The 25,082-nt window shown below is 33.0% G+C and overlaps 1 protein-coding gene across 1 annotated transcript in view; it reads left to right on the forward strand.

Annotated features, from left to right (window-relative positions):
* The window catches only part of LOC135949979 (myosin-I heavy chain-like), a 361,957-nt gene that overhangs the window by 42,189 nt on the left and 294,686 nt on the right, over nucleotides 1-25,082 (forward strand). The window contains exon 2 of the mRNA XM_065499455.1: nucleotides 4,813-4,926. Coding sequence (XP_065355527.1) covers nucleotides 4,816-4,926 — 111 coding nt within the window. The 5' untranslated portion in view covers nucleotides 4,813-4,815. The remainder of the gene's footprint in view (nucleotides 1-4,812; nucleotides 4,927-25,082) is intronic.

A 25,082-nucleotide genomic window follows, 5' to 3' on the forward strand; every position in this document is an offset into this window, starting at 1 on the left:
TTTAAATGTAATTTTTGACATCTTTTGATCCTTACAGGATTAAATAAAGATAATACAAAATATTGTACAACTCTTCTTGTTCTTTTGACATACAATTTGTCATTGTTGGAATAGAAAATGAAACTTTGAAGTCCTTAAAAAAGGACATAGGATCACGAAATGAAAAACTGAAAACACAGTTTTTCTCCATTCAATTTATAGTTTCAGACGTATATCATCCGGTTCGTGTCTAACGAATTTTTTCTCTATTTGTCGGAAGGTGTAATCGTATTAAAGGTTATGTAAATTTTAACGTTTCTAAGTTTATTTCAATAATATCGAACTAACCCTTTTTGAGTTATCATACATTATGTGGAGAAACATCTAAAAAAATTCACAATTTTCAAAAAAAAAAATTTTAAAAAATCTATCCATAGAATTGAAAAATTTTACCATTTTTGTATTTAGGTAACCATGATGCATCAAATCTATATAGTGGTTAGTGAAGCCTTTTTTTGCAGTTGACCTGTGTTATTATACCCTTCACCTTCGTGAGAAGGGTATATATAAGTTTGTAATTTCCACAATATAATTTTCCGACCCTATAAAGCATATATATTCTGTATCCTTATAGGTAGCGGAGTCGATTAAGCCATGTCCGTCTGTCTGTTGAAATCAATTTTCTGAAGACCCCTGATATCTTCGGGATCCAAATCTTCAATAATTCTGTCAGACATGCGTTCGAGAAGTTTCCTATTTAAAATCAGCAAAATCGGTCTACAAATGGCAAAAACCAGGACAACCTCGATTTTTGACCTAATTTTGACGTATGTATATGTGGATTACTAAGTCATTAATATAGACAATATGTATATCTAATGATATACATATATTTCAAAGACCTTTGCAACGACGTATATAAGACCATAGTAAGTTGGACCTACAATGGGTCAAAATCGGAAAAAATATTTTTTAACCCAAATTTTTTTTCATTCCAAGTTCATTTCTGCCGTTTTCGATTTTTCATGAGTTTTTAAAACACAAAAATTTGCTATATTCACTTAAAAAATATATTTTTTGCTCCGAAACTACTGAGCCGGTTAAAACGCAATATATAACACCGTACGATATATTACACCGTACTCAATATTAGACACGAACCGGATTATATACGTCTGAAACAATAAATTAAATGGAGAAAACTGCGTTTTGAGTTTTTCATTTCGTGATCCTGTTTCCTTTTAAAAGGACTTCAAATTTTCAGAGGAGTACATTTTTAAAAAAATGTTTTAAAATACTTCTGATCATCCTAATATGTCAAATTTGGTGTCAAATGATCAAGAAGAGTTGTAAAATATTTCGTATTATTTTTATTTTATCCTGTAAGGATCAAAAGATGTCATAAATGTCCTTTCAAATTTTTATCCTTGAATATCCTTTTAGATTTCCAATAATTTTTTACCCTACACCACCATAGTGGGGATGGTATTATGCGTTTGTGCAGATGTTTGTAACGCCCAAAAATAGTAGTCTAACACCCACCTTAAATTATACCGATCGACTTAGAATCAATTTCTGAGTCGATTTGAAGATATTTCGATCAAATTTGGTACATATTACTTTTTGGCCCAAGGACCAAGCCTATTGAAACTGGCTGAAATCGGTCCATTATTTCACCTAGCCCCCATACAAATGTCCTTCCGAAATTGGACTTTATCGGTCATAAATGTTTAATTTATAAATGTATCTCCACAAATTGAGCTCCAAATATGTTTTGTATGTTTTGTTACGATCGGTCCATAATTAGTCATAGCTCCCATATAGACCCGTTTCCGAAAATCACTTTAACGTGCATAAATCGCTTAAAAATGTTGGTATACTCACAAAATTCAACATAGTAAACTTTCATATAGACATAAATCACACGACCTAATTTCATGGTGATCGGTCCATAATTGGTCATAGCCCCCATATAAGGGCCTCTTCCGAAAATCACTAAAAAATTAAAATTATTGAAATTTTAAAAGAAAAATGTTTTTGCTCTTTTACTTAGTGTAGGGTATTATATGGTCGGGCTTGACCGACCATACTTTCTTACTTGTTTTTTTAAAAAATAGTGAGTTAAACAAATGAATACCACATGCCAAAATTTCATCCTTCTACCTTAACTACTTAAGTGTTAAAAAATATTTTAAATTTGAATTATTTGATTTTTTATATTTCATTAAAAAAAAATATAACAAAATCCGTTGTGAAAAGCAACGAAGAAGACTTTTTAATAAACAAGTAAAATGGTATAGTTGGGCAAGCCCGACCTTATGATATCCTACACCGGGTTTATGATTATAAAGAGTTTTCTTTTGATATGAAACTTATTTGTGTTGAATCTTATTTGAATACACACATTTTCGGTAGTGGACCTTATATGGGAGCTATCATTAATTATGGACTAATCGTCACAAAATTTGGTGGGATGAATTGCGAATATATGAAACATATTTGTGTGGAATTTTGTTTGGATACTGACATATTTCAGAGATTTATGTATATTAATGACATTTTTGAGAATGTTGCTTATATGGGAGCTATGGAATATTGTTGACCGATCGTCACGAAATTTGGTCGTGAGAGTTCGGCTTACATAAAACTTAATTGTGCTGAATTTGGTTTGAATATGTTTATAATTAAGATATTTATGAGAGCTTAACTATTTTCAAATAGGCCAATTGTATGGGGGCTAGGATAAATAATTATCGACTCAGAAAGTGATCCTGAGCAGATTGGTATACTTTAAGGTGGGTGTTGGGACAATATTTTTGTATGTTGCAAACAACAGCCCTGACCCATTATACCTCCCCCACTATGGTGGTGTAGTTTATAAACATGCACTTTTCTTAATAAAACTTTTTTGTATACTAATAAATTTTTTTATATATTTTAATTTGACCTTTATATATGGGGGATTTCACGTCAAGAGTTTTTGATTTTGCAAAAAAAGTCAAAAATTGCATGTTTTGAGTTACAAAACATTTTTTTTATAGATATCAAACTCGCATCCCACTAAGCGACCAAATAGGTCTTCAAGGAAAATATCTAAGCTTTATTTTAAGAAAAAAAGGGCCCATTTTGAAAAAAAGTTAAAAAAGTTTGATTTCGGAAAAAAAAATATTAACAATTTTTTTTAAATATTTATTTTCGAAAGATTGAAGAAATAGCTATCTATCTAAACTATTTGGAACACATTTTGCTAAGAACAATAGGTAATAAGTTACATGGATGAGAAAAATCACATGTTTGGTCAAAATGTCAAATTTTGACCCCCACTAACTCAGACAATTCTGGACCGATCTTGTTGAAAAATTGTGTCTGAATTACTATTCAATAGGCCTTGGTGTAAATTTCATCCCGATCGGAAGACATCGATTTTAAAAGTTGGTTCACTTGACGTGAAATCTCCCATATATAAAGGATGAAATTTTGACAATTAGTATAGAATATTTGGGTCTTTAACGCACTAATTTTTTAAAAGGAATTTATTGGCAATCTTAAAGGATATTAAAGGATAAACATTTTAAATGTAATTTTTGACATCTTTTGATCCTTACAGGATTAAATAAAGATAATACAAAATATTGTACAACTCTTCTTGTTCTTTTGACATACAATTTGTCATTGTTGGAATAGAAAATGAAACTTTGAAGTCCTTAAAAAAGGACATAGGATCACGAAATGAAAAACTGAAAACACAGTTTTTCTCCATTCAATTTATAGTTTCAGACGTATATCATCCGGTTCGTGTCTAACGAATTTTTTCTCTATTTGTCGGAAGGTGTAATCGTATTAAAGGTTATGTAAATTTTAACGTTTCTAAGTTTATTTCAATAATATCGAACTAACCCTTTTTGAGTTATCATACATTATGTGGAGAAACATCTAAAAAAATTCACAATTTTCAAAAAAAAAAATTTTAAAAAATCTATCCATAGAATTGAAAAATTTTACCATTTTTGTATTTAGGTAACCATGATGCATCAAATCTATATAGTGGTTAGTGAAGCCTTTTTTTGCAGTTGACCTGTGTTATTATACCCTTCACCTTCGTGAGAAGGGTATATATAAGTTTGTAATTTCCACAATATAATTTTCCGACCCTATAAAGCATATATATTCTGTATCCTTATAGGTAGCGGAGTCGATTAAGCCATGTCCGTCTGTCTGTTGAAATCAATTTTCTGAAGACCCCTGATATCTTCGGGATCCAAATCTTCAATAATTCTGTCAGACATGCGTTCGAGAAGTTTCCTATTTAAAATCAGCAAAATCGGTCTACAAATGGCAAAAACCAGGACAACCTCGATTTTTGACCTAATTTTGACGTATGTATATGTGGATTACTAAGTCATTAATATAGACAATATGTATATCTAATGATATACATATATTTCAAAGACCTTTGCAACGACGTATATAAGACCATAGTAAGTTGGACCTACAATGGGTCAAAATCGGAAAAAATATTTTTTAACCCAAATTTTTTTTCACAAAAAAAATTAATAAAGAAAAAAATTTAAAATTTAAAAAATTAAAAAATAAAAATTTTAAAATAACAATTCGAAAAAAAATTTTCCAAAAAATTAATTATGTTTACCTAAAAATAATTTGGTGAAGGGTTTATAAGAATCGTCACAGCCGAATATAGCTGCCTTACTTGTTTTTCATATTGTATTTTAAATAATTTTTACTTTTTCATAATCCTAAACACAATATGCATATCTTGATTCTATTATCTTGACCTAAAACTATATTAAAGATTTACAATTTTTACATTTTCAGGAAATGGAAACCCAATCTAGAATAGGTGAAAGTGATATGACGGATATTCCAGAGATTGATGAACTTGGAATAAATAATAATTTAAAGCTGCGTTACGAAAACGAGATTATATATGTATCCTTTTCTATTTAAAATATTCTCATTTAAAACAATAATTTATGGGAACGGTCCATGGTTAGATAAATGAAAAAATATAATTTTAACTTTTAATTTATTTTACCATAAGCAAACTTTAAACTAGATATATACATTAGAGTGACAATCAGTTGTATGGAAAAAAATGTTTGTTAAAATTTTGAAGAGTGCCGGGTGGAATATTGTGACACTAGGCCTAAAAGTTAAGTGCTGAAAATTTGGACCAAATCGGACAACGATTTCGGGACGCGCATCGGGGTCAAAGTTCAGATATATGCTAAATTTTACTATTTATATGGAATAAATAGGTGCAACTCGTTAACTTTCTGCATTGTCTTCTAAAAATATGTAGACTTATTTATATTAATGAATATTACATTAAAATTTGTTTTTGGAAATTGACCCTGTATCTCCTTTCGGTCAAAATGACCCAAAAACTGTATTATCGCCAAAATTCGGGAAAAATTCAAATTTTTGTAAAAATTTTGCTACTAAATAAATACTTTTGCAATTGAATGCAAAGAATCGAAATGTGTACTTAATTATCGTTGTAATGAGATATAAATGACAATATTTGGTTAAAAAATGGTAAAGTTATTACAAATTCCCCAGACCATTAACGTGTCTCAGGTCACTTGAACAAGAAATTTAGGAAAAAAACTAACATATTTCGAGAAAAATTTAAATAACATTTCGCTATCTTTTCATAGAAATTCCAAATATTGAAAAATTTTACATTTGACCTTCACTATTTAAAGGTTAACGTTATCCAATTTTAGTAAAACTTTCAGACTATATTTAAAATTACCTTGTCTATAATATTCTGAATAGAGATTACTTAAAATGTATAACAGTAAGGAAATTGGGTCATCCACCAAAATATGGACAAAAAAAAGTTTTTCTTGAAAATCCCAAAATTTAAATCGCAGGTACGGAAAAACTGTAACAGGTATTGACATAATTTTTTCATATTTTTATTCCCTATTATGATCTCAATAAATCCCAATGTGATGATCGAAAAATTTTGAAATTTGTTTAACAAAATTTTCAAAAATTTAAAAATGGAGATTCGAAACAGCCGTTAAAAAAATATTTTTTTTTGGCCATACCTGCGGAGTTTAACGGTATCCGACGAAGACAAAAACTAATACACAAGTGAATACGGATATATTTTAAATAAAAATTAGCTTTTATTTAAATTTTTCTCGATTTATGTTAATTTTATAAATTTCTAGTTCAAGTGGCCTGAGACACGTTAATGGTTTGGCGAATTTGTAATAACTTTAACATTTTTTAACCAAATTTATTTAATAGCAAAATTTTTACAAAAACTGAAAAATATGTATTTTTCCCGAATTTTGGCGATAATACAGTTTTTGGGTAATTTTGATCCATAGGAGATACAGGGTCAATTTCCAAAACTTTTTTTTTAATGTAATATTCATTAATATAAATAAATCTACATATTTTTAGAAAACAATGCAGAAAGTTAACGAGTTTCACCTATTTATTCCATATAAATAGTAAAATTTTGCATATATCTGAACTTTGACCTCGATGCGCGTCCAGAAATCGTTGTCCGACTTGGCCCAAATTTTCAGCACTTAACTTTTAGGTCTAGTGTCACAATATTCCATTCGGCGCTCTTTGAAATCTAAAAAAAAATCGGCTGTCACTCTAATATACATACATAAATAAATTATTTAATGTTTGTGCAAACACTTGGATTATTATAAACTTATGTTTAGTTACTAGATATAAAAATGAATTTGTAAAACATAATAAATGAATAGTTAATGTCGGAAAAATAAGATTTGTCGGAAATTTTAGTGATTTTTTTTAAATTTTCTTTTGCAAAACTGTGAAACGAAAATTTCGCAAAAAATTTGAACCTTTACACTTCTGAATTTCATAATATTTGGAACATTAGTGTAGGGTATTATATGGTCAAGCCCGACCATATAATACCCTACACTAAGTAAAAGAGCAAAAACATTTTTCTTTTAAAATTTCAATAATTTATATTTTTGAGTGATTTTCGAAAGAGGCCCTTATATGGGGGCTATGACCAATTATGGACCGATCACCATGAAATTAGGTTGTGTGATTTATGTCTATATCAAAGTTAGCTATGTTGAATTTTGTGTGTATATATAAAACTTATTTGGAGCGCAATTTGTGGAGATACATTTATAAATTAAACATTTATGACCGATAAAGTCCAATTTCGGAAGGACATTTGTATTGGGGCTAGGTGAAATAATGGACCGATTTCAGCCACTTTCAAAAGGCTTGGTCCTTGGGCTGAAAAAATAATATGTACCAAATTTACAAGGTTTACATGGACAGCCGACCAGACGGACGGACATCGTTTAATCGACATAATTAAAAAGTGATTCTAAGTCGATCGGTATTCTTTAAGGTGGGTGTTAGACTAATATTTTTGGGCTTTACAAACATCTGTACAAACGCATAATACCCTCCCCACTATGGTGGTGTAGGGTATAATAAAAAACAAGGCCTGACTTATTCATTCACTCATTCACTCACTCATGACTGATGAGTCAGTGAATCAGTGAGTGAGTGAATGAATGAGTTAGGCCTCGTATTTTTAAATATATAGATTTTTAAAAAAAGGTCCATAAAGTCGATCGTACGTATACTTTAGTAACTGTGTGTAGGTTCAAAATTCATATTTTTAATACAAATCGTGAAAAATACCTGAAGTAAAACAGTTAATAACTTCAGAACTGTTAGTCAGTATGCTAATAAAACGTAGATTTTAAAGTTTTTTCAGGAAATCCTCGTCTCATCAAAACAGTATATAGCATATAAAACCGATCTTGATGAAATTATATCCCATAAAATTTAACATTTTCCAAAGATTTCCCCTAAATATGATTAAAAACATATAAAAAAATACAGAGTGGAACCAGAAATGTGGTTCTCGTGATAATTGGAGAGATATTTTCAAATAAATTTTTACTTAAGAAATATATTTTTAATTTTAAAATTGGGTGAAAAAAATGATGGCAACAAAAATTTGAGTATTCGCGGTTTTTTTGCAATCTAAGTTGGAATATAGTGGATATTTTGATGAATCAATCATGTATAAAAGTTATTTGTTGGCTTCGTAATTCTGATTTCTACATACAGACGAACATGGCTATATCAGTTCCGCTATCAATCTATCTTCTATATAAATAAAAATTAAATGTAATTGCATCAGTTGAGAACGGCCGGACCGATTTAGAATTTTTTTTTTTACATTTTGGTCATAGTCTAATTTAGGTTTTTACGTTTTTACTGGAGGAAAAATTGACCACGCCCAATTTTTTAGATTTATCTAAAATCATAAAACGGCTGCTCCTATTTGGCTAATTTGTTTTCAAATGTTCGTAGTAAAATTCGTAAGAAAAATAAAGCGAAACTTTTTATAAAAACTTAAAAATTTTTTTGGAAAATAAATTTTATGCATACATTTTATGAAACCTTTTAAAACTCGGAAATTTTTTTTGAGTCCAGTCAACTGTAATAAAAAAAGCCCCAGGGGGTCAACTAGTTATAAATAAATGTCATTTTATACTTTGTTGGAGTTGCATAACACATCCCAATGTAACAAATCCAAAGATGATCCTAACATAAAAAAATGCAGCAATTGCGGAGGTAACCACACAGCAAACTACAGGGGTTGTCCTGTTTACTCAATTGTTAAAAAATCACAAAGCCAGAAACCAAAGATTTTCCCCGCTCAGCCATTAAATAACAACAATTTTAACTACCCCCGTTGCAACAGACATATGACAACAAAGTAACATATTGTCACGAAATTGTACTTGAATTCAAATATAACGATTTTAAGGGCTGATTTGAAAGTAGCATAATGCTTTCAAATAACAGTGCTGTAATAGCAAACTGTAACATATCTGTGGGCATTATTAAATAAGAGCTTTCAGTTGACCATTGATCGTAAGTTGGCAACGCTGTCGAATTCGAATATTCAGTTAAAGAACATTGTAGAAATAGAGCTTTCTAGATGGTAATGCAGTGTTATAATTACATCAACTGAGTGCCTTAAAGTGTGTTGTGTTTTTTTCAAGTAAATTCGTGTACATTATAAATTGTGTCTGTATTTCTGAGAATTTATAAACGTGTATAAAAAAACATTGAGTGACTATTTAATTCTGTTGTTGTACATTTTAAAATAAATAATGAGTTTCAAACTACTGAACGGCTTTTATTTGCAATCAAAAGTATCCGGTTTATTTAAAGGAAATAAACTAACGTTTTGAAAAGGTTAAAACGTAACAATTGGTGTCAGAAGTGGGATTGCAAATTAATAAGCATGAAGTTTGAAGAACTAAAAGTTGAACAACTCAAGAAAGAACTGAGTAAGTTGGAGTTACCAACAGCAGGTAATAAGGCGGAATTACAGAATAGGCTCATAGATGAATTTAAGCGCCGTGATATTGACATCGGTGCTTACGAATTCGAGTATAAGGAAGAAATGGAAGTTTCTACCCGTGCAACAACAAGCAGCATGGATTTAAGCACAATGTTTGCTGCTATGATGGCACAATTTAAAGAAGTCAAAGAAGAATTTCAAGAAAATTCTAAAGTAAACAACGAGAAACTTCTTGCTGAAGTTAAAGAAGAAAATAAAATAATGGAAATGAAATTTCAAGAAACTTCTAGAGTCAACAACGAGAAACTTCTTGCCGACAATGAGAAACTTCGTGCTGAGGTTAAAGCTGAAGTCAAAGAAACTATCAAACACTTAGCTGAAATGGAAGCGAAACTTCAAGAATCCTCTAGAGCAGTGATGTTCAAAAACATAATGTCAAACACTTAAAATAATAACAAAATGAAGAAAGTAAATTTAGAATTTTTGTCAAATAAAACCAATTTATTAAATGAATATAATTTAAATTTTAAGGAAATGAAAGAATATACATTATATGGCCGAAATACTCTCAAATTTTTTATTTATTTTTAACTTTGTTTTTTTGTGTTCAATTGTAATTGAAACGCGTGTGTTTGCTATGCTTCATCCAAAAACCAACCAACAACAATGCTTATTGAATTTCTGAAAAAATGAGACATTTATTACGCTCTTTAAAAGAGCGTAACAAATGTGTTTAAATTTTTTAAACAATTGTTGTATGGGATGAACATCACTGCTCTAGAGCTACAGATGAAAAAAATTCAGGAAATGTCTGAGGTTATTAACAGCAGAGTGGATGTCGTTGACAAAAAGGTGTCCGAATTAGAGAGCGTCCTAGAAAAACAATCCCAAGATGTTGATAATAAATTTCTCGATCTGGAAATGAAAATTAATAATCTTCAATGCCAAGACGGACCGGTGCGAACTATTTCAGAAACATCGAGTAGAATAAAGGCTCCTAGTTTTGATGGCGGCACACCATTTAATGTTTTCAAGTTCCAGTTTGATACAGTTGCCAAGAGAAATGTATGGAGTAATGAAGAAAGAGCTATAGAATTGATTTTGGCCTTGAAAGGGAACACAGCAATAGTTCTTGAAACCGTATAAGTAAGTAACATAAATAGCTATGATGACATAATGGATGCTCTACAACGTAAGTATGGTGGAGAACATAAAAAAGAATTATACCGAATGGAATTGCGTGGTAGAGTGCAGAATGCCAATGAGACACTACAAGATTTTGCGATGGAAATCGAGCGTTTGCTACCGCTTATTTATCCAGGGGAGAACCATCCGATTTGGAACATTTGAAGATAGAGTCATTTGTGAATGGAATTCGCGATCCAGAGATAAAATATGCGGTATGTGCCACACTAAAGTCATCATTCTTTGAAACCGTCTCATTCGCGCTGGTACAAGAAACAGCAAAGATAATTTCAAAGCCCCAGGTGTGTAATGTGCGGAAAATTGAGGTTGTCGATGAAAATGATAGAAGTATGGTCAACGAATTAAAGGAATTAAAAGAGGCAATTTTAAAGGCTTTAAGTAAGAGACAAACTAAAGCCAAAGTTAAATGTTATAACTGTGGAAAAATGGGTCACATTCAGCGAAACTGCAGAGCACCAATAAAGCGAATCAGATATGTGTCACCATCAAGAAATAACCAGCTGGCGAATCATCAAGTATTACAGGAGCCACCTTTAAAGCGAGCTAGTACTGAGGGACAGGATCTGACACCCACACCTGACGGCCCTACCATCTCCATATCAGTACTGCAGCAGGAAAATAACAATCTTACTGCTAGTGGGTACATCAACGGTCGGAAGCACATCCTTACTATGGACACGGGAGCGTCGCAGTCTATCATCAGAACAGATTTAGTAAAGAAATCGATGGAACCAATTTGCAATGTAAGTCTACGCACCGCTACTGGAGAGCCTGACGCTGTCCATGGTAAAGTTAATGTGAAACTAACTATTGGTGGTATTAGCGTAAATCATGTCTTTGTTGTTGCCGATATTGTGGACGAAGTAATCATTGGTGCAGACTTCATGATTAGCCACAGCATTACTTTGGATATGGGACAAAAAATCATGAATTGGCGAAATGTTAAAATACCCCTTGACGTCAAGTCTCAAGTAAGAAAGTTAGTTTTTGTTGAGCACAAAAGGTTGCCACCGCAGTCAGAGGATTTCGTATGGGCCCGTGAGGATGTGAGAAGTGGCCATGTAACAATGGAGGCCTTCGTTGAACAGTGCGACGACGGAATGGTTCCTGTTGTAGTACTTGGTCTGTCCCGCAGTGAAAAGATCATCAGGCCGGGTTCCAAGATGGGTGAAGGTGCTTCAGCTGAAAAAGAAATGCATGAACTCGTTCGGAGACGAATTAAAATGACAAATGACCAAATGAAAACCAGATATAGCTCACAACGTAATAAGGGTTTATCATCCAAATTAAGGAATCACTGCAAAGGACCACATAGGGTAATTAAGAAATTGGACGACATGGTTTATATAATACGGAAATGTGGAAGACCGATATTGGGAATTAAGGATGAACATCTGAAACGACTATGCCTATTATGGACGAACAGGCTTAAGCGGGGGGCAGTGTTACGAAATTGTACTTGAATTCAAATATAACGATTTTAAGGGCTGATTTGAAAGTAGCATAATGCTTTCAAATAACAGTGCTGTAATAGCAAACATATCTGTGGGCATTATTAAATAACAGCTTTCAGTTGACCATTGATCGTAAGTTGGCAACGCTGTCGAATTCGAATATTCAGTTAAAGAACATTGTGGAAATAGAGCTTTCTAGATGGTAATGCAGTGTTATAAATAATGGCAGAGGTTGCAGTCGTGAGTGAGTTTATCAGAGACGCTTTTCGAATAAACATCAACTGAGTGCCTTAAAGTGTGTTGTGTTTGTTTCAAGTAAATTCGTGTACATTATCAATTGTGTCTGTATTTCTGAGAATTTATAAACGTTTATAAAAAAACATTGAGTGACTATTTAATTCTGTTGTTGTACATTTTAAAATAAATAAAGAGTTGTTACAATTTTCAAACTACTGAACGGCTTTTATTTGCAATCAAAAGTATCCGGTTTATTTAAAGGAAATAAACTAACCTTTTGAAAAGGTTAAAACGTAACAATATGCAAATGTACTTAGAAACAACCAAACTCAGACGCAAGTCCGTCAACTCCAAAACGAAAATGTGAACCCAGAGGTAAGAGAGCAAACGCCAATTTTCAATTTTACCCGACTAGAATCTACAATTGAAACTCTTGTGCAATCAGTAAATAACTTTACAAACTCAATGAGTAATATGATGCAAGAAATGCTTAAGATGCAATCAATGTTATTGCAGGCTGTGCTTAACAGACCATGAACTGCCTAAGAATATGTTTTTGGAATACAAACGGCATACGCCAACACAAAAACGAACTCTAATATTTTTTAAGAAACCAACAAATTGATGTAATGCTGGTTTCTGAAACTCATTTGACGTCCTGAAGTTCATTTCGAATAAATGGATATGTAATATATGATAAAAAGATCCCAGAGTTAGAGCATGCGGAGGCTCGGCAATTTTAATAAAAACTCGAATCAAACACTACTTAATGTGTGATTTTTGCGAAGATTATCTTCAAGCTACTACAATCTGTCTTGAAGATTTTAACCGAAACTTTGTGATTTCATCGATATACTCACCCCCTTCAATTACAGAAAGTCAATATAATAGATTTTTTAAATCACTAGGCCCCCGTTTCCTGGCTGCTGGCGATTATAATGCTAAACATAAATTCTGGGGATCACGACTGATTACCCCTAAAGGTCGTGTTTTGTTCGATACAATTTCTAAAATGGATTTGAATGTGCTTTCGAGCGGCCAACCTACTTACTGGCCTACTGACCCACAAAAAATACCGGATGTTATAGATTTTAGCGTGATGTAAAATATCCCTAGAGAAATGATTCAAATTGAATCCTCGCTGGAACTATCTTCAGATCACTCACCCACTATTGTTACTTTATTGAGCGTTGGCAGGCACAAGAATAAATTGGCTCAAATATAAAAAATACCTCAGTACACATTGCTCGGAAAACATACCGCTAAGAACACCAGAAAACATCGATCACCCTTATCAATTTCGATAAAAATCTCAAACTGGCTGCTCAACATGCTACCCAAACCCCCCGACAAATCAGATATAATAGAATTAATTCTGCAGATGTCGACCGGCTCTTAAATGAAAAAAAGATTTCGCAGAGAGTGGCAATTGCACAGATCCCCCCAACTAAAATCGAAGCTTAAAGATTGTATAAAAAGACTTAAAAAGCTCTTGGAATTTCGGAAAATGGAATCATTGAATAAATATTTAGAAAGCCAGGATGCAACCCCGCAATCGGATTACTCATTATGGCGAGCAACAAAAAGTCTTAAAAGACCCGTTATATGTAAGTTCCCCTGGCGAAATTCAAGTGGTGGTTGGTCAAGAAATGATACTGAAAAAGGGAATCTGTTTGTTAATCATTTAAAAAAAGTATTTACACCGAACACATCAAACGAAGCAATTGAGTTGCCACCTGTTGCACCCCATTTTGGAGCAGCCGTACCCCTACGAGAGATCGAAAATGCTATTGTTGATTTAAACCCCAAGTAATCGCCTGGTATGGACAAGATCAGCAGCAAGATGCTTATGGAGCTACCCCTGATAGCAATAAAAACAATTCTTTTTATTTTTAATGCTATATTACGACTTGAATATTATCCTCCAGAATGGAAGGTTTCACTGGTTACCATGATACCCAAGACGGGAAAAGATCAGACAAAAGTAGAATCATACAGACCCATCAGCCTATTGTCTAATATATCAAAGCTATTTGAGAAGAAACTTATGAACAAGTTGTACCCGATGTTAACTGAAAACAGTTTATACTTTTCAACATTAGCTGGTAGCGTTTTTAACTGAAAACAATTGTATTCCGAATCATCAATTTGGATTTAGAAGAAAACACAGTACTATCGAACAAACCCATAGACTTGTAAATATGGTGAGAAAAGCGTTTGAAGAAAAGAAATACTGTTCCGCACTCTTCATCGACATCTCTCAAGCGTTTGATAAGGTATGGCATGCTGGATTAATATACATACTGAGTCAAAATTTACCCGCAAACACACATAAGCTGTTGGAAAGCTATTTAACTGGTCGAACTTTTAAGGTTAAAGAGGGAAACTTTTTAAGTACTGCACAACCCATTGATCCTTTTATTATGGAAACTAGAGATGAGCGATAATTCCTTACCTGCAATTTAATCACCGTGATTGAAAAATTACTGGTAACAACTGTAACTGAATTAGCAAGTAACAGGTGAATTTAAGTCGTTCTTTAATGTTTTTCAACATACTGTTAAATGTCGTTTTTGAAAAATCACTGGAACATCTGTAGTAAGTAACACTGTTAAATGTCGCACAGTGGTATGAGAAAAAAAAGAGGGAAATAAATCTGTAACTTCTAAACCATTAGTCCGATTTGAATGCGCACAGAAGAAGTGTTGTCGAGTTTAAGTTTCGAATTTTGACCGCATGGGTCCACCGGGGGTGCGGCCAGGGTTCCCCAAAGTAGGACTCGGGTATATTAAATTTCTAAAACGATCCTATTTCTTTGGCTATGTTCCGATTTCAAAACGATCACATATATTTGATATATAAATTTATATTATTTCTATATTTGATATATAAATTTATTGTTAGTCCAATAAAAGCAAAATGGACTATTTGGACACGCTGTTATCAAAAAACTGGAGTAGGGTGGGTAAAAATATTAAAAATTTAATATTCAAATGCGAATATCTTCTAAGTTATAACAGATAATTGATAGCTACGACGAGGTTTGTGGTAGTGGGGTAGTGCTCGACGAGGAGATTCTATATATGTGATCGTTTTGAAATCGGAACACAGCCGAAGAAATAGGATCGTTTTAAAAACTCAACATACCCGAGGTGTCCTACTTTGGGGAACCCTCCCCGCACCCCTGGTGGGCCTATGTGGTCAAAGTTCAAAACTTAAACTCGACAACACTTCTTCTGTGCGCATGTCAAATTTCATTCAAAGCGGACTAAGGGTTTAGAAGTAACAGATTTATTTCCACCTTTTTTTTTTCTCATACCACTGTGTGTCGTTCGTTTATATTTTTCAACATTCAACTGTTACGTCATATTTTTATACCCTACACCACCATAGTGGGGAGGGTATTATGCGTTTGTGCAGATGTTTGTAACGCCCAAAAATATTAGTTCAACACCCACCTTAATGTATACCGATCGACTTAGAGTCACTTTCTGTGTCGATTAAACGATGTCCGTCCGTCTGGTTGGCTGGCTGGCTGTCCATGTAAACCTTGTGCGCAGAGTACAGATCGCAATTTTGAAGATACTTCGATCAAATTCGGTACATATTATTTTTTCGGCCCAAGGACCAAGCCTATTGAAACTGGCTGAAATCAGTCCATTATTTCACCTAGCCCCCATACAAATGTTCTTCCGAAATTGGACTTTATCGGTCATAAATGTTTAATTTATAAATGTATCTCCACAAATTGCGCTCCAAATAAGTTTTATATATACAAAATTCATGTCACCAAATTTTGTTACGATCGGTCCATAATTAGTCATAGCTCCCATATAGATCCGCTTCCGAAAATCACTGTAACGTGCATAAATCGCTTAAAAATGTTGGTATACTCACAAAATTCAACATAGTAAACTTTCATATAGACATAAATCGCACGACCTAACTTCATGGTGATCGGTCCATAATTGGTCATAGCCCCCATATAAGGGCCACTTCCGAAAATCACTCAAAAATATAAATTATTGAAATTTTAAAAGAAAAATGTTTTTGCTCTTTTACTTAGAGTAGGGTATTGACCGACCATACTTTCTTACTTGTTTTAATTTCGTTCTTTCATTGTTAAATGTCGTTCTTTATAAATAAAATTATGCGCCTAAAAATTTTTTATGAAAAAAAGTATAATTTTTCTTACATAAAGTGTAGCTGCTAAGATAATTATTACAATGATTACACTGCGGAACAGAGATTTTGGTGCCCGAGATTTGAACTACCTTTTGTACACGTTGATGAACCCTCATTACTATGGTATACTTGTTTTTTTCCAGTCAGCTCGCGTTTTCGAAATATCGCGGTTTTTATATTTTCATTGAATACCCTATTTTTTGTGTTTTTCTTCAAAATTTTGGGTAATGCAATTAAGAATGTGAAATTTTTTAGCATGAGACTGGTCTACATAAACGTATGCTTCTTTTGAGTATAATAATTCTGATGGATATTTTTGCATATTTGTCTGATCTTTCGGGAAAGTTGAAATTTGACTTTTTTAGCTTTATCCTTAATAAAATTGTGCATTATGAAAATTTTAAATAAAAATTTATCCCTGCACATTCAAGGCATTATAGCGAATATAGTTTTTAATTAAAATGAAAAATTAGTTAAAAATTTAATGAAATATTTAGATAATATCCCGAAATTTTACATTTTTTAATAAATAAATTTTTAGGTAGTCATTAGTCTTATTTTTTAATACACATTTAAATCTAACTACAGCAATGTAAATACTTCATTTGACGTTTTTAAAATAGTGCGAATTTTGTATTCACGTGATTTGCAGCGTTTTTGGTGAAAATATCTTAAATTTTTTTTAAAAAACACTAGTATTTTACAGAAAAAAATTAATTTTTACAAACATAGATTTATTTCTACATTATATATCCAGGAATTGTCTATGTTGCGAATTTGAAGCAAAATACAATTGGATTTTCGCTGATCTTTTAACATATATTCGTCACAAATGTAACAAAACATATTAGGATCTTTAACACAGCATCTCATCTTACTAGCCATAATGAAATAATATAACAAGTGAAATTATATTTATAAAAAAAACAGGTGTTAAACATTCAAGTTACGAACATTTATATAGTTTTTTAATATGAAATACATATGAAAAATACTGTAAAACTTTGAGTTATTTGCCAAATAGTTTTGTATATTTTCAGCGAATTTTCAATATTTTTATATAAATTAGTTTATTGATAAGTTTTTATTGTATATAGTGAACAAATTTTGAACCCTTTTACCATAGGTCAAACTTATAAGGATGAAACTGAAAAAAGTTAATTTTCAACATCCTTGCGATATCACCAATATATCCTGAAACTTAGATAAACAAAATTGATGTCAAAGAAATGATAATTTTGTGTAGAATACTAGTACAAAGATGCGTTTTTAATTTTAGTCTCCATTTATGAAATAACCCATCAAAAAGAGAAAAAAATACAGAATAACCAAAAAAATTAAAACCGCGATATCTTAAAAACAAGAGCTCCTCAAAAAAAACTAAATATAGTTTTGACTATGTAATGTCCCATACATGTTTTATCAAAAACATTTTCCGCGGCACCAAACCAAAATGTCAATTTTGTTCCTCTGTGTTATTATTATATAAAGGGTGTTTTTTATAGAGTGTTTTTATGAATTGAAATAAAACAGAAAAATCTAGTTCCTTCTGTATTGTGTATTCAAATTTGAGATGCCAAAACGGGGATTTTTTTATTTTGAAATCCCGGGATTTTAAAAATCTCGTTTTTCAAGTGAAATTGTAATTTTTGAGTTCCTTTTTCATATATTTTGACATTCTACATGCCTGAATATCGCAAAGTGATGTTTAGCAAAAAATTTAAGCTCAACTCCTGCTACAACATAGTTAATAAAGGAAAGGTGTATTTTTGGTTTTCCTTGAGTGGCGTACTGGAAAATATATTTTACATAATTTTTTAGTAAGTTATCAATTAAATCATCTTCAAACGAAATTGATTTTATCTCAGATGAGGAGCTCGAACAAAATGAAAATATTGCGATTGCTCAAAGGCTAAAATATATTATTAATAAATGTAAAAGCCCCCAAATAACAATAACGAAACCAAATTATATTGCAGATTTGCAATTGGCAACAGAAATATATTTATTTTTATTTCTGAAGGAAGAAGAAGAAAATACTTGCAGATTTGTTACAAGTATTTGCAAACCGTTTTGCCAATGTGAAAGATGGAATGTCAAAGATATTTTTAAAAGAAAAATGTCTAAGCTTTATTTTGGTGTGCAAAAACTATTAGTTTTTGCAATGAATTGGCTTATTAAGGTGCCCTATATTACAATTTTTCCATAAATTTTGTTAATAACGCTTTATAACTTTTAAAACTTTTATGAAAATGAAAAAAACTAACAATGCAGTTTGAAAGATCAATTAATCCATATAAATATATAAATGTATTTGTAAGTTTGTTGGTTTATTTGAGCAACACGCCTAAACGGCTGCATCGATTTTATTGAAATTTGGAACATAGATTAGATCCTTTAGTTCTTAAACAATCAAGAGTAATTGAAATTTGGAACAAAGATATTCCTTTACTTGGAAGCAATACTGTACTATAAATTTCTTCTTAACTTGGACCATAAGGGGACAAAAGAGGCAAAATTTGTACCACCCATACAAAGTAAATAGTTATTTTCGAATATCTTCAGAACTAAAATTGTGACTATCTTCAAACTTTATACGAATCAATTTCGTAGCACTGTTTGAAGTTTGGCTAAAAATAGGACGGATCGGAACAGGGGGTGTGACACCTCCCATACAAAGTAAATAGTTATTTCAAATATATGGTGAACTATAATTGTGGAAGTCTTGAAATTTATTTTTGAATTTATCATTTTACATGGTTTGGCTGAAAATGGGCGGTATTAAATTAGTGGGCGTGGCACCTACCATACAAAGCAAATAGTTATTTTCGAATATCTGGAGATCTGTAAATGTGAAAGGCTTTAAACTTCATATGAGTTAATTTCTTATCAGTGCAAGAAGTTAAAAAAATGGGAAGGATCGGAACTCGGGGTGAGTCACCTACCAAAAAAGTAAATAGTTATTTCTAAACATCTTGAGAACTATAATTGCAAAATTCTTCAAACTTTGTATGAATTAATTTCTCATCACTGCACTATGGTCCCAAATCGATTTTTTTTTGGCAAAAATTAAAAAAAATGTTTTTAAAAATTGTTAAAAATTTATTTATTTTCCTAAAGACAATACTCCAAGCAATCAAGAAAATATATTTAAAAAAACAGTTGACAACACTGCTGGTCTGCTTGGCTTTCAAAGTTGAAACTTTAAACACGCAAACCTTAAAAAATAAAGTTATAAAGTATTTCTAAAATGGCAAATGTAGCCCAAGTTAAGTAGTTTTATGGCATATTTTTGAATTTTATTTTTGTTGAGTCCTTGTCGTAATTCTTGATATTGTGATTGTGTAGTTTTATAGTCTCGCCATAACCTATAAGTTCCGTGGACCAAAAGTTGTGTTTGGGCACGAACTTGCATGGAAGTTTAAATGTGGAAGTGTTCGCCAAAGTGTGTATTTTGAGTGTATATTCATATCTCGCCAGCATTTTTCAGCAAACACCCACAATTGTCATTTTATTTTAGCACAATTTTTGATTATCCGTACCGAAATGCTTTCGGATTGGACAACTAACGGGCGCAAATATGATATACTAACAGAGTGGGTTCTTTAAAAAAATCAATAAAAATCTGAATATTAACAAAAAAAGTCAAATAAAACAAATATATATAATTTTCTTTTACATATAAAAAAAGAGTTCAGTTCACCTTCCCATTTAGTGGGCGTAGAGTGTGGGCGTGGTCCAATTGACTATTTTTTGTTTAAATTTATTTATATGCCATGGACATTAAATGTGCTGAAATTAAAAGCTCTGACATGATTATTTTAATTTATGCCATAAAAACTGGATTTGAAACCATAGTGCACTGTACGGAGTTTAGCTAAACATGGCTGGGATAGGAACGGTGGGTGTGGGCCCTTCCATACAAAGTACTTAATCAATTTTGTATATCTGGATAACTAAAATTTTGTCCGACACATCTTTTTATAATTTTACTTAATTTTTTGTCTGAAAACAGGCGGGTTATTAATATTGGACATGGAACTTGACATACAAAATATTTAGATATTATCGAATACCTGTTGAACTGTATTAGAGAAAGTCGTAAAACTTTTATGGATTTATTTCGTTACCATAGTACGTAGTTGAGTGAAAACGTGCTGAACAATAATTGTTAAAGTCTCTAAGATTAGTACCACTGTACGAAGTTTAGCAAAAAATGGGCGAGATCGGAACAGAGGGTGTATGACCTACATTACAAAGAAAATTATAATTTCTTATATTTTTAGGATGTTTGGCTGAAATTGGGCGGGCTTAGTGGGAATGACCTCTTACATATAAAGAAAATAGTTATAATTAAATATCTGGAGAATTGTAATAGTTAAAGTAATGCTTCAAATGAGTTATGTTGTTACCATTGTAGATATGAAGTGAATGTAATTGTAAGAGTCTTTAAACTTTGTGTAAATTACGTTGATGCCAGTGTCCTGTTATGCCAGAAATTAAGAAGGGACGTGCCCCCTCGAATACAAAGTAAATATTTATTATCGAATATTTGGAGAACTCTAATATTGGAATTCTCAATACTTTGCATGTGTTATTTTGGTACCTCGACGTATTGAAAATTTATATCTAAACAACTGTTGTAGCTAGAGTCTTCTAACTTTTCATAAATAGCTTTCATATCATTGTAAGGAGTCTGACTAAAAATAGGCGAATGTCTTAAAAAAGCTTCAAGATTTTTTTAAAATCATAGGATATTTTTTATACCTTCAACGGCATAGTATGCAATTAATCACAAACAAGAAATTCCGGTATTAATTATATTCATTTATTACCGGTTTTCAGCTTTGAAGTTATGATATTAAGTATTATAAGCTGTTTGCTTTGTATGGGAGTTATGGCTAATTATGGGCCGAATGTTATACAATTTGGTGACATAACTTTTGTATATCGAGGGTTTATATTCAAATAGTGCTATACGACATTTTATCGAAAATGAGTTTTTTATAGCACCCTGACTAATTTGTCATCTAAAAAAAAATATTTTCATGGTCTTTTTCATTAAATTTGTATTGTGCTATCTAACAAACAATTTATTTTGTTAGTAAAAAAGTGCTATATGCATATGAAATATTCGTTTATATAATAAAATATTAAAAGTGTTTTTTATAAAATACTAGCTGGAGGCCCGGCTTCGCCCGGTAGCTATTTACTAATGTTTGTTCTTCACGTTTCTCCAAAAAATTTCTCTTATCAAGAAAAATGAGAAGTGAAAAGGAGGCAATATATTGAAAATTAAAATTTCCGAATTTTTGATTTTTTTTCTTTACATTCTTTCTGACAATTCGAATTGAATGCAAAAAAAATCAGCCAAATCGCTCCAGCCGTTCTCACGTGATGCCATTACATACAGAGATAAGTTTGTCATTCCTTGTGTAACATTGAGAAATATTCATCTGAGACCCAACAAAGTATATATTTTCTTGATCCTTATGAAATTCTAAGTCGATTGAGCCATGTCCGTCTGTGTGTCTGTGTAAAATACGCTCACGTCCAAAATACGCAAACAAAATTGGTAGACTTACAAAAAATATGCAAAATCGGTTCAGTAGAACCAGAGCTATGAACCAAAATGTGAGACAACATAAAAAAAAATTGACAATTTTCACATATTTTTGGTTATTTGTGTAAATATATTGCAGATAATACCATAAAACTTTACACACGTTATTTTTATAATAAAAGGACTAACTCTGGTGAAAATTATAAGAATCGGTTCATGATTTCTCCTAGCCCCCATACAAAATTTCTTCCCGAAATATGGTTATATGGTCTATAAATGCCTTCAGAATTGCAGTATCCATACAAAATTCAGCAAAAATAAGTTTCGTGCTAAAAGAAATCACAACACTAAATTTTTTGTGGATCGGCCCATATTTGACCATAGCCCCCATATAAAGTTCACTTCCGAAAATCACTTAAATATTTTATAAATATCGCTATTAAGTTGAAATTCGTCATAAATAATCCCCATATATACCAAAATCGCTATACCTAATTCTATGATGATCGGCCTATAATTGGCTCCCATATATATCAACCTAAAAAATATGTATGCAGGTGGAGGGTATTTAAGATTCGGCAAAGCCGAATATACCGTTCTAACTTGTTTTTATATATTTATATAAAAACAAGTTAGATAATAAAGTAAATTATTGAAAACATGTTTTAAACTAATTCTGTACCGCAATTCTGTAACTTTTTAACGACAAAATTTTGTCGTTAAGTAATCAAAATTCGTTAGTTAACAATATTTATCGTTAAGAGATATTCCGAATTAAATTTTACCGATTATTTTCGTTAAAAATAGTCGTAGATAACGAAATTTGTCGGTAGGTTAACGACAAATAAAATGTTCTAGTTAAGCCATAACGATAATTGTTTAGGAGTTAGTTTTGTAACATAAATATTCGAAATATGTTGTTTTTTGAAAGTAGGGTTGGTCAACTTTTTTGTGTTTGTTAGATACGGACTGATTTGGGTTTTTAATATAAAAATTAACATGCTTTAATTATCTTTTTACGAAAAATTTGGACATATATTTGGTCAATTCACACGGTCTCTTATCAGTCATATTGTCCTAACATATCTCGTCTCGGCGGCTCGGCTTAACCGACTCTTTGGCATTCGGCGCAGGTCTCTGCTGGCTGGTTAAGATAACACAATAAACATAGCATACATAGTAGTATTATTTTAGGTCTTTTTTAGCTTGAAAAGCAATAAAAACCACTGTGAAATATTAGGACATTATGAGACCTTGTGAATTGACCAATTATATTTAATTTGAAAAGCAATACAAACCACTGTGAAACATTCCCACGACAGCCGGTTCTACGCACCGGAATGACCCGAGCTCACTCGGCCAAGGGCTGTCAACCCAGCAACAACAACTTTACAATTTTTAATCACGGAGCTGCACCTTCCGGCATTGCTGCTCCGCATCCTACTGGTCCGTGCCGGAATTGAAGTAAATCCCGGACCATGGTTCTGCACGGTTTGCCAGAACCGACTGCACCACATGTCAACACAATTAAGGTGCAACTCTTGTTTGGGCTGGTGTCACCTTAGGAATTGTTCCGGACTAAATCATGAAAGGGAGTGGTCGGAGAATTACGTTGCCCCATGCTGCCAGGGACGTAGTTCATCGGCGTCTTCGGCATCATCGTCGTCATCCTACGCCACACCTCCACCCTCCCCACAGCAATCACAACAACAGCAGCAAATACAACAACAGCAGCAGCAACAACCATCGCCGCTCACACCATCGATTGCAGTCCGTAGACCTGGGGTGATATCCATATTGCAGTTCAACTGCAATGGCCTCCAAGGGAAAATAACTGAGATAACCAGATTTATGCGCCAACACAACATCGTGGTCGCTGCGGTCCAGGAGACAAAACTTACGAGTAATTCCAGTCTGCAAAGTTGCAACGGATACAACGTTCTCCGAAAAGACCGCACCAGAGGCAACGGTGGAGGCATCGCGTTTATTATACACAATACCGTGCAGTATAGGGCTCTTTCTCTCGATCTGAATTCTAGAGACCAATATCTTGAAGTTCAGGGTATTGCGGTCAGATCGGGAGATACGGAGTTGGAGCTCTATAATGTCTACATTCCGCCAGTAGCCAGTTGTCCAACAGGCTACCATCCCGACATTAGGACCTTACTAGATGGTGATACTCGTTTGGTCCTAGGGGATTTTAACGCTCACCATCAGCTCTGGCACTCAAGTCTTGGGGAAGACCAGAGAGGAGCGTCACTGGCGGAACAGATTGACGAATCCACCTTCTGCACACTAAATGATGATGCCCCCACACGGATTATGGGTAATTGCGCAAGTTCGCCAGACATCACCATAGCGAGTCCTGGTCTGATTAACTGCACAACCTGGCGTGCAGTTATTTCTCTAGGATCAGACCATTTACCCATAATCGTTTGTCTGGATAGACCCAACGATTTCATCGTCTCTGAATGCCGAACTTACATCAACCAAAAGAAAGCAGACTGGCACGGCTTCAGAGAATTTACCGACCGCATCTTCAATGGTCTACCGATTCCCTCCAACGTACACAAAGCAGAGAGGAAGTTTCGCGAAACCATCACAGCAGCAGCCGCTCGCTTCATTCCCGCTGGTAGAATATCCGTAGTGCGACCGCACTTCCCAGCAGAAGCAGCGGGACTCGCAGATGAGCGTGATGACATCCGAAGTACCAACCCTGACGACCCTAGGATCGCCCAGCTGAACCGCGATATCAGCAGGTTGGTAAATGAGGACAAGCGAAACAAATGGTTGGATCATTTGAAGAACTGCAACTTAAGTTCTGGAGTTGGCAAGTTGTGGTCCACAGTTCGGTCTCTCTCCAATCCGACTAAGAAGGATGATAGGGTCGCGATTAAGTTTGCAGATACCACCATATCCGACCCTAAACGGTGCGCGCGAGCTTTTTGCCGACAATTCATTGAGCACCCCGAGAGAGACAAGGCGAAAAGAAGTATTGTCCGCAAACTACACGATCTTCCAGTCTCGGACACACCACAACTTTACACGCCAACTGAAGTTGCAGAAGCCATCAACACAGCTAAGC

The sequence above is a fragment of the Calliphora vicina genome, chromosome 1 (assembly GCF_958450345.1).
Source record: "Calliphora vicina chromosome 1, idCalVici1.1, whole genome shotgun sequence".
Classification (NCBI taxonomy): Eukaryota; Metazoa; Arthropoda; class Insecta; order Diptera; family Calliphoridae; genus Calliphora; species Calliphora vicina.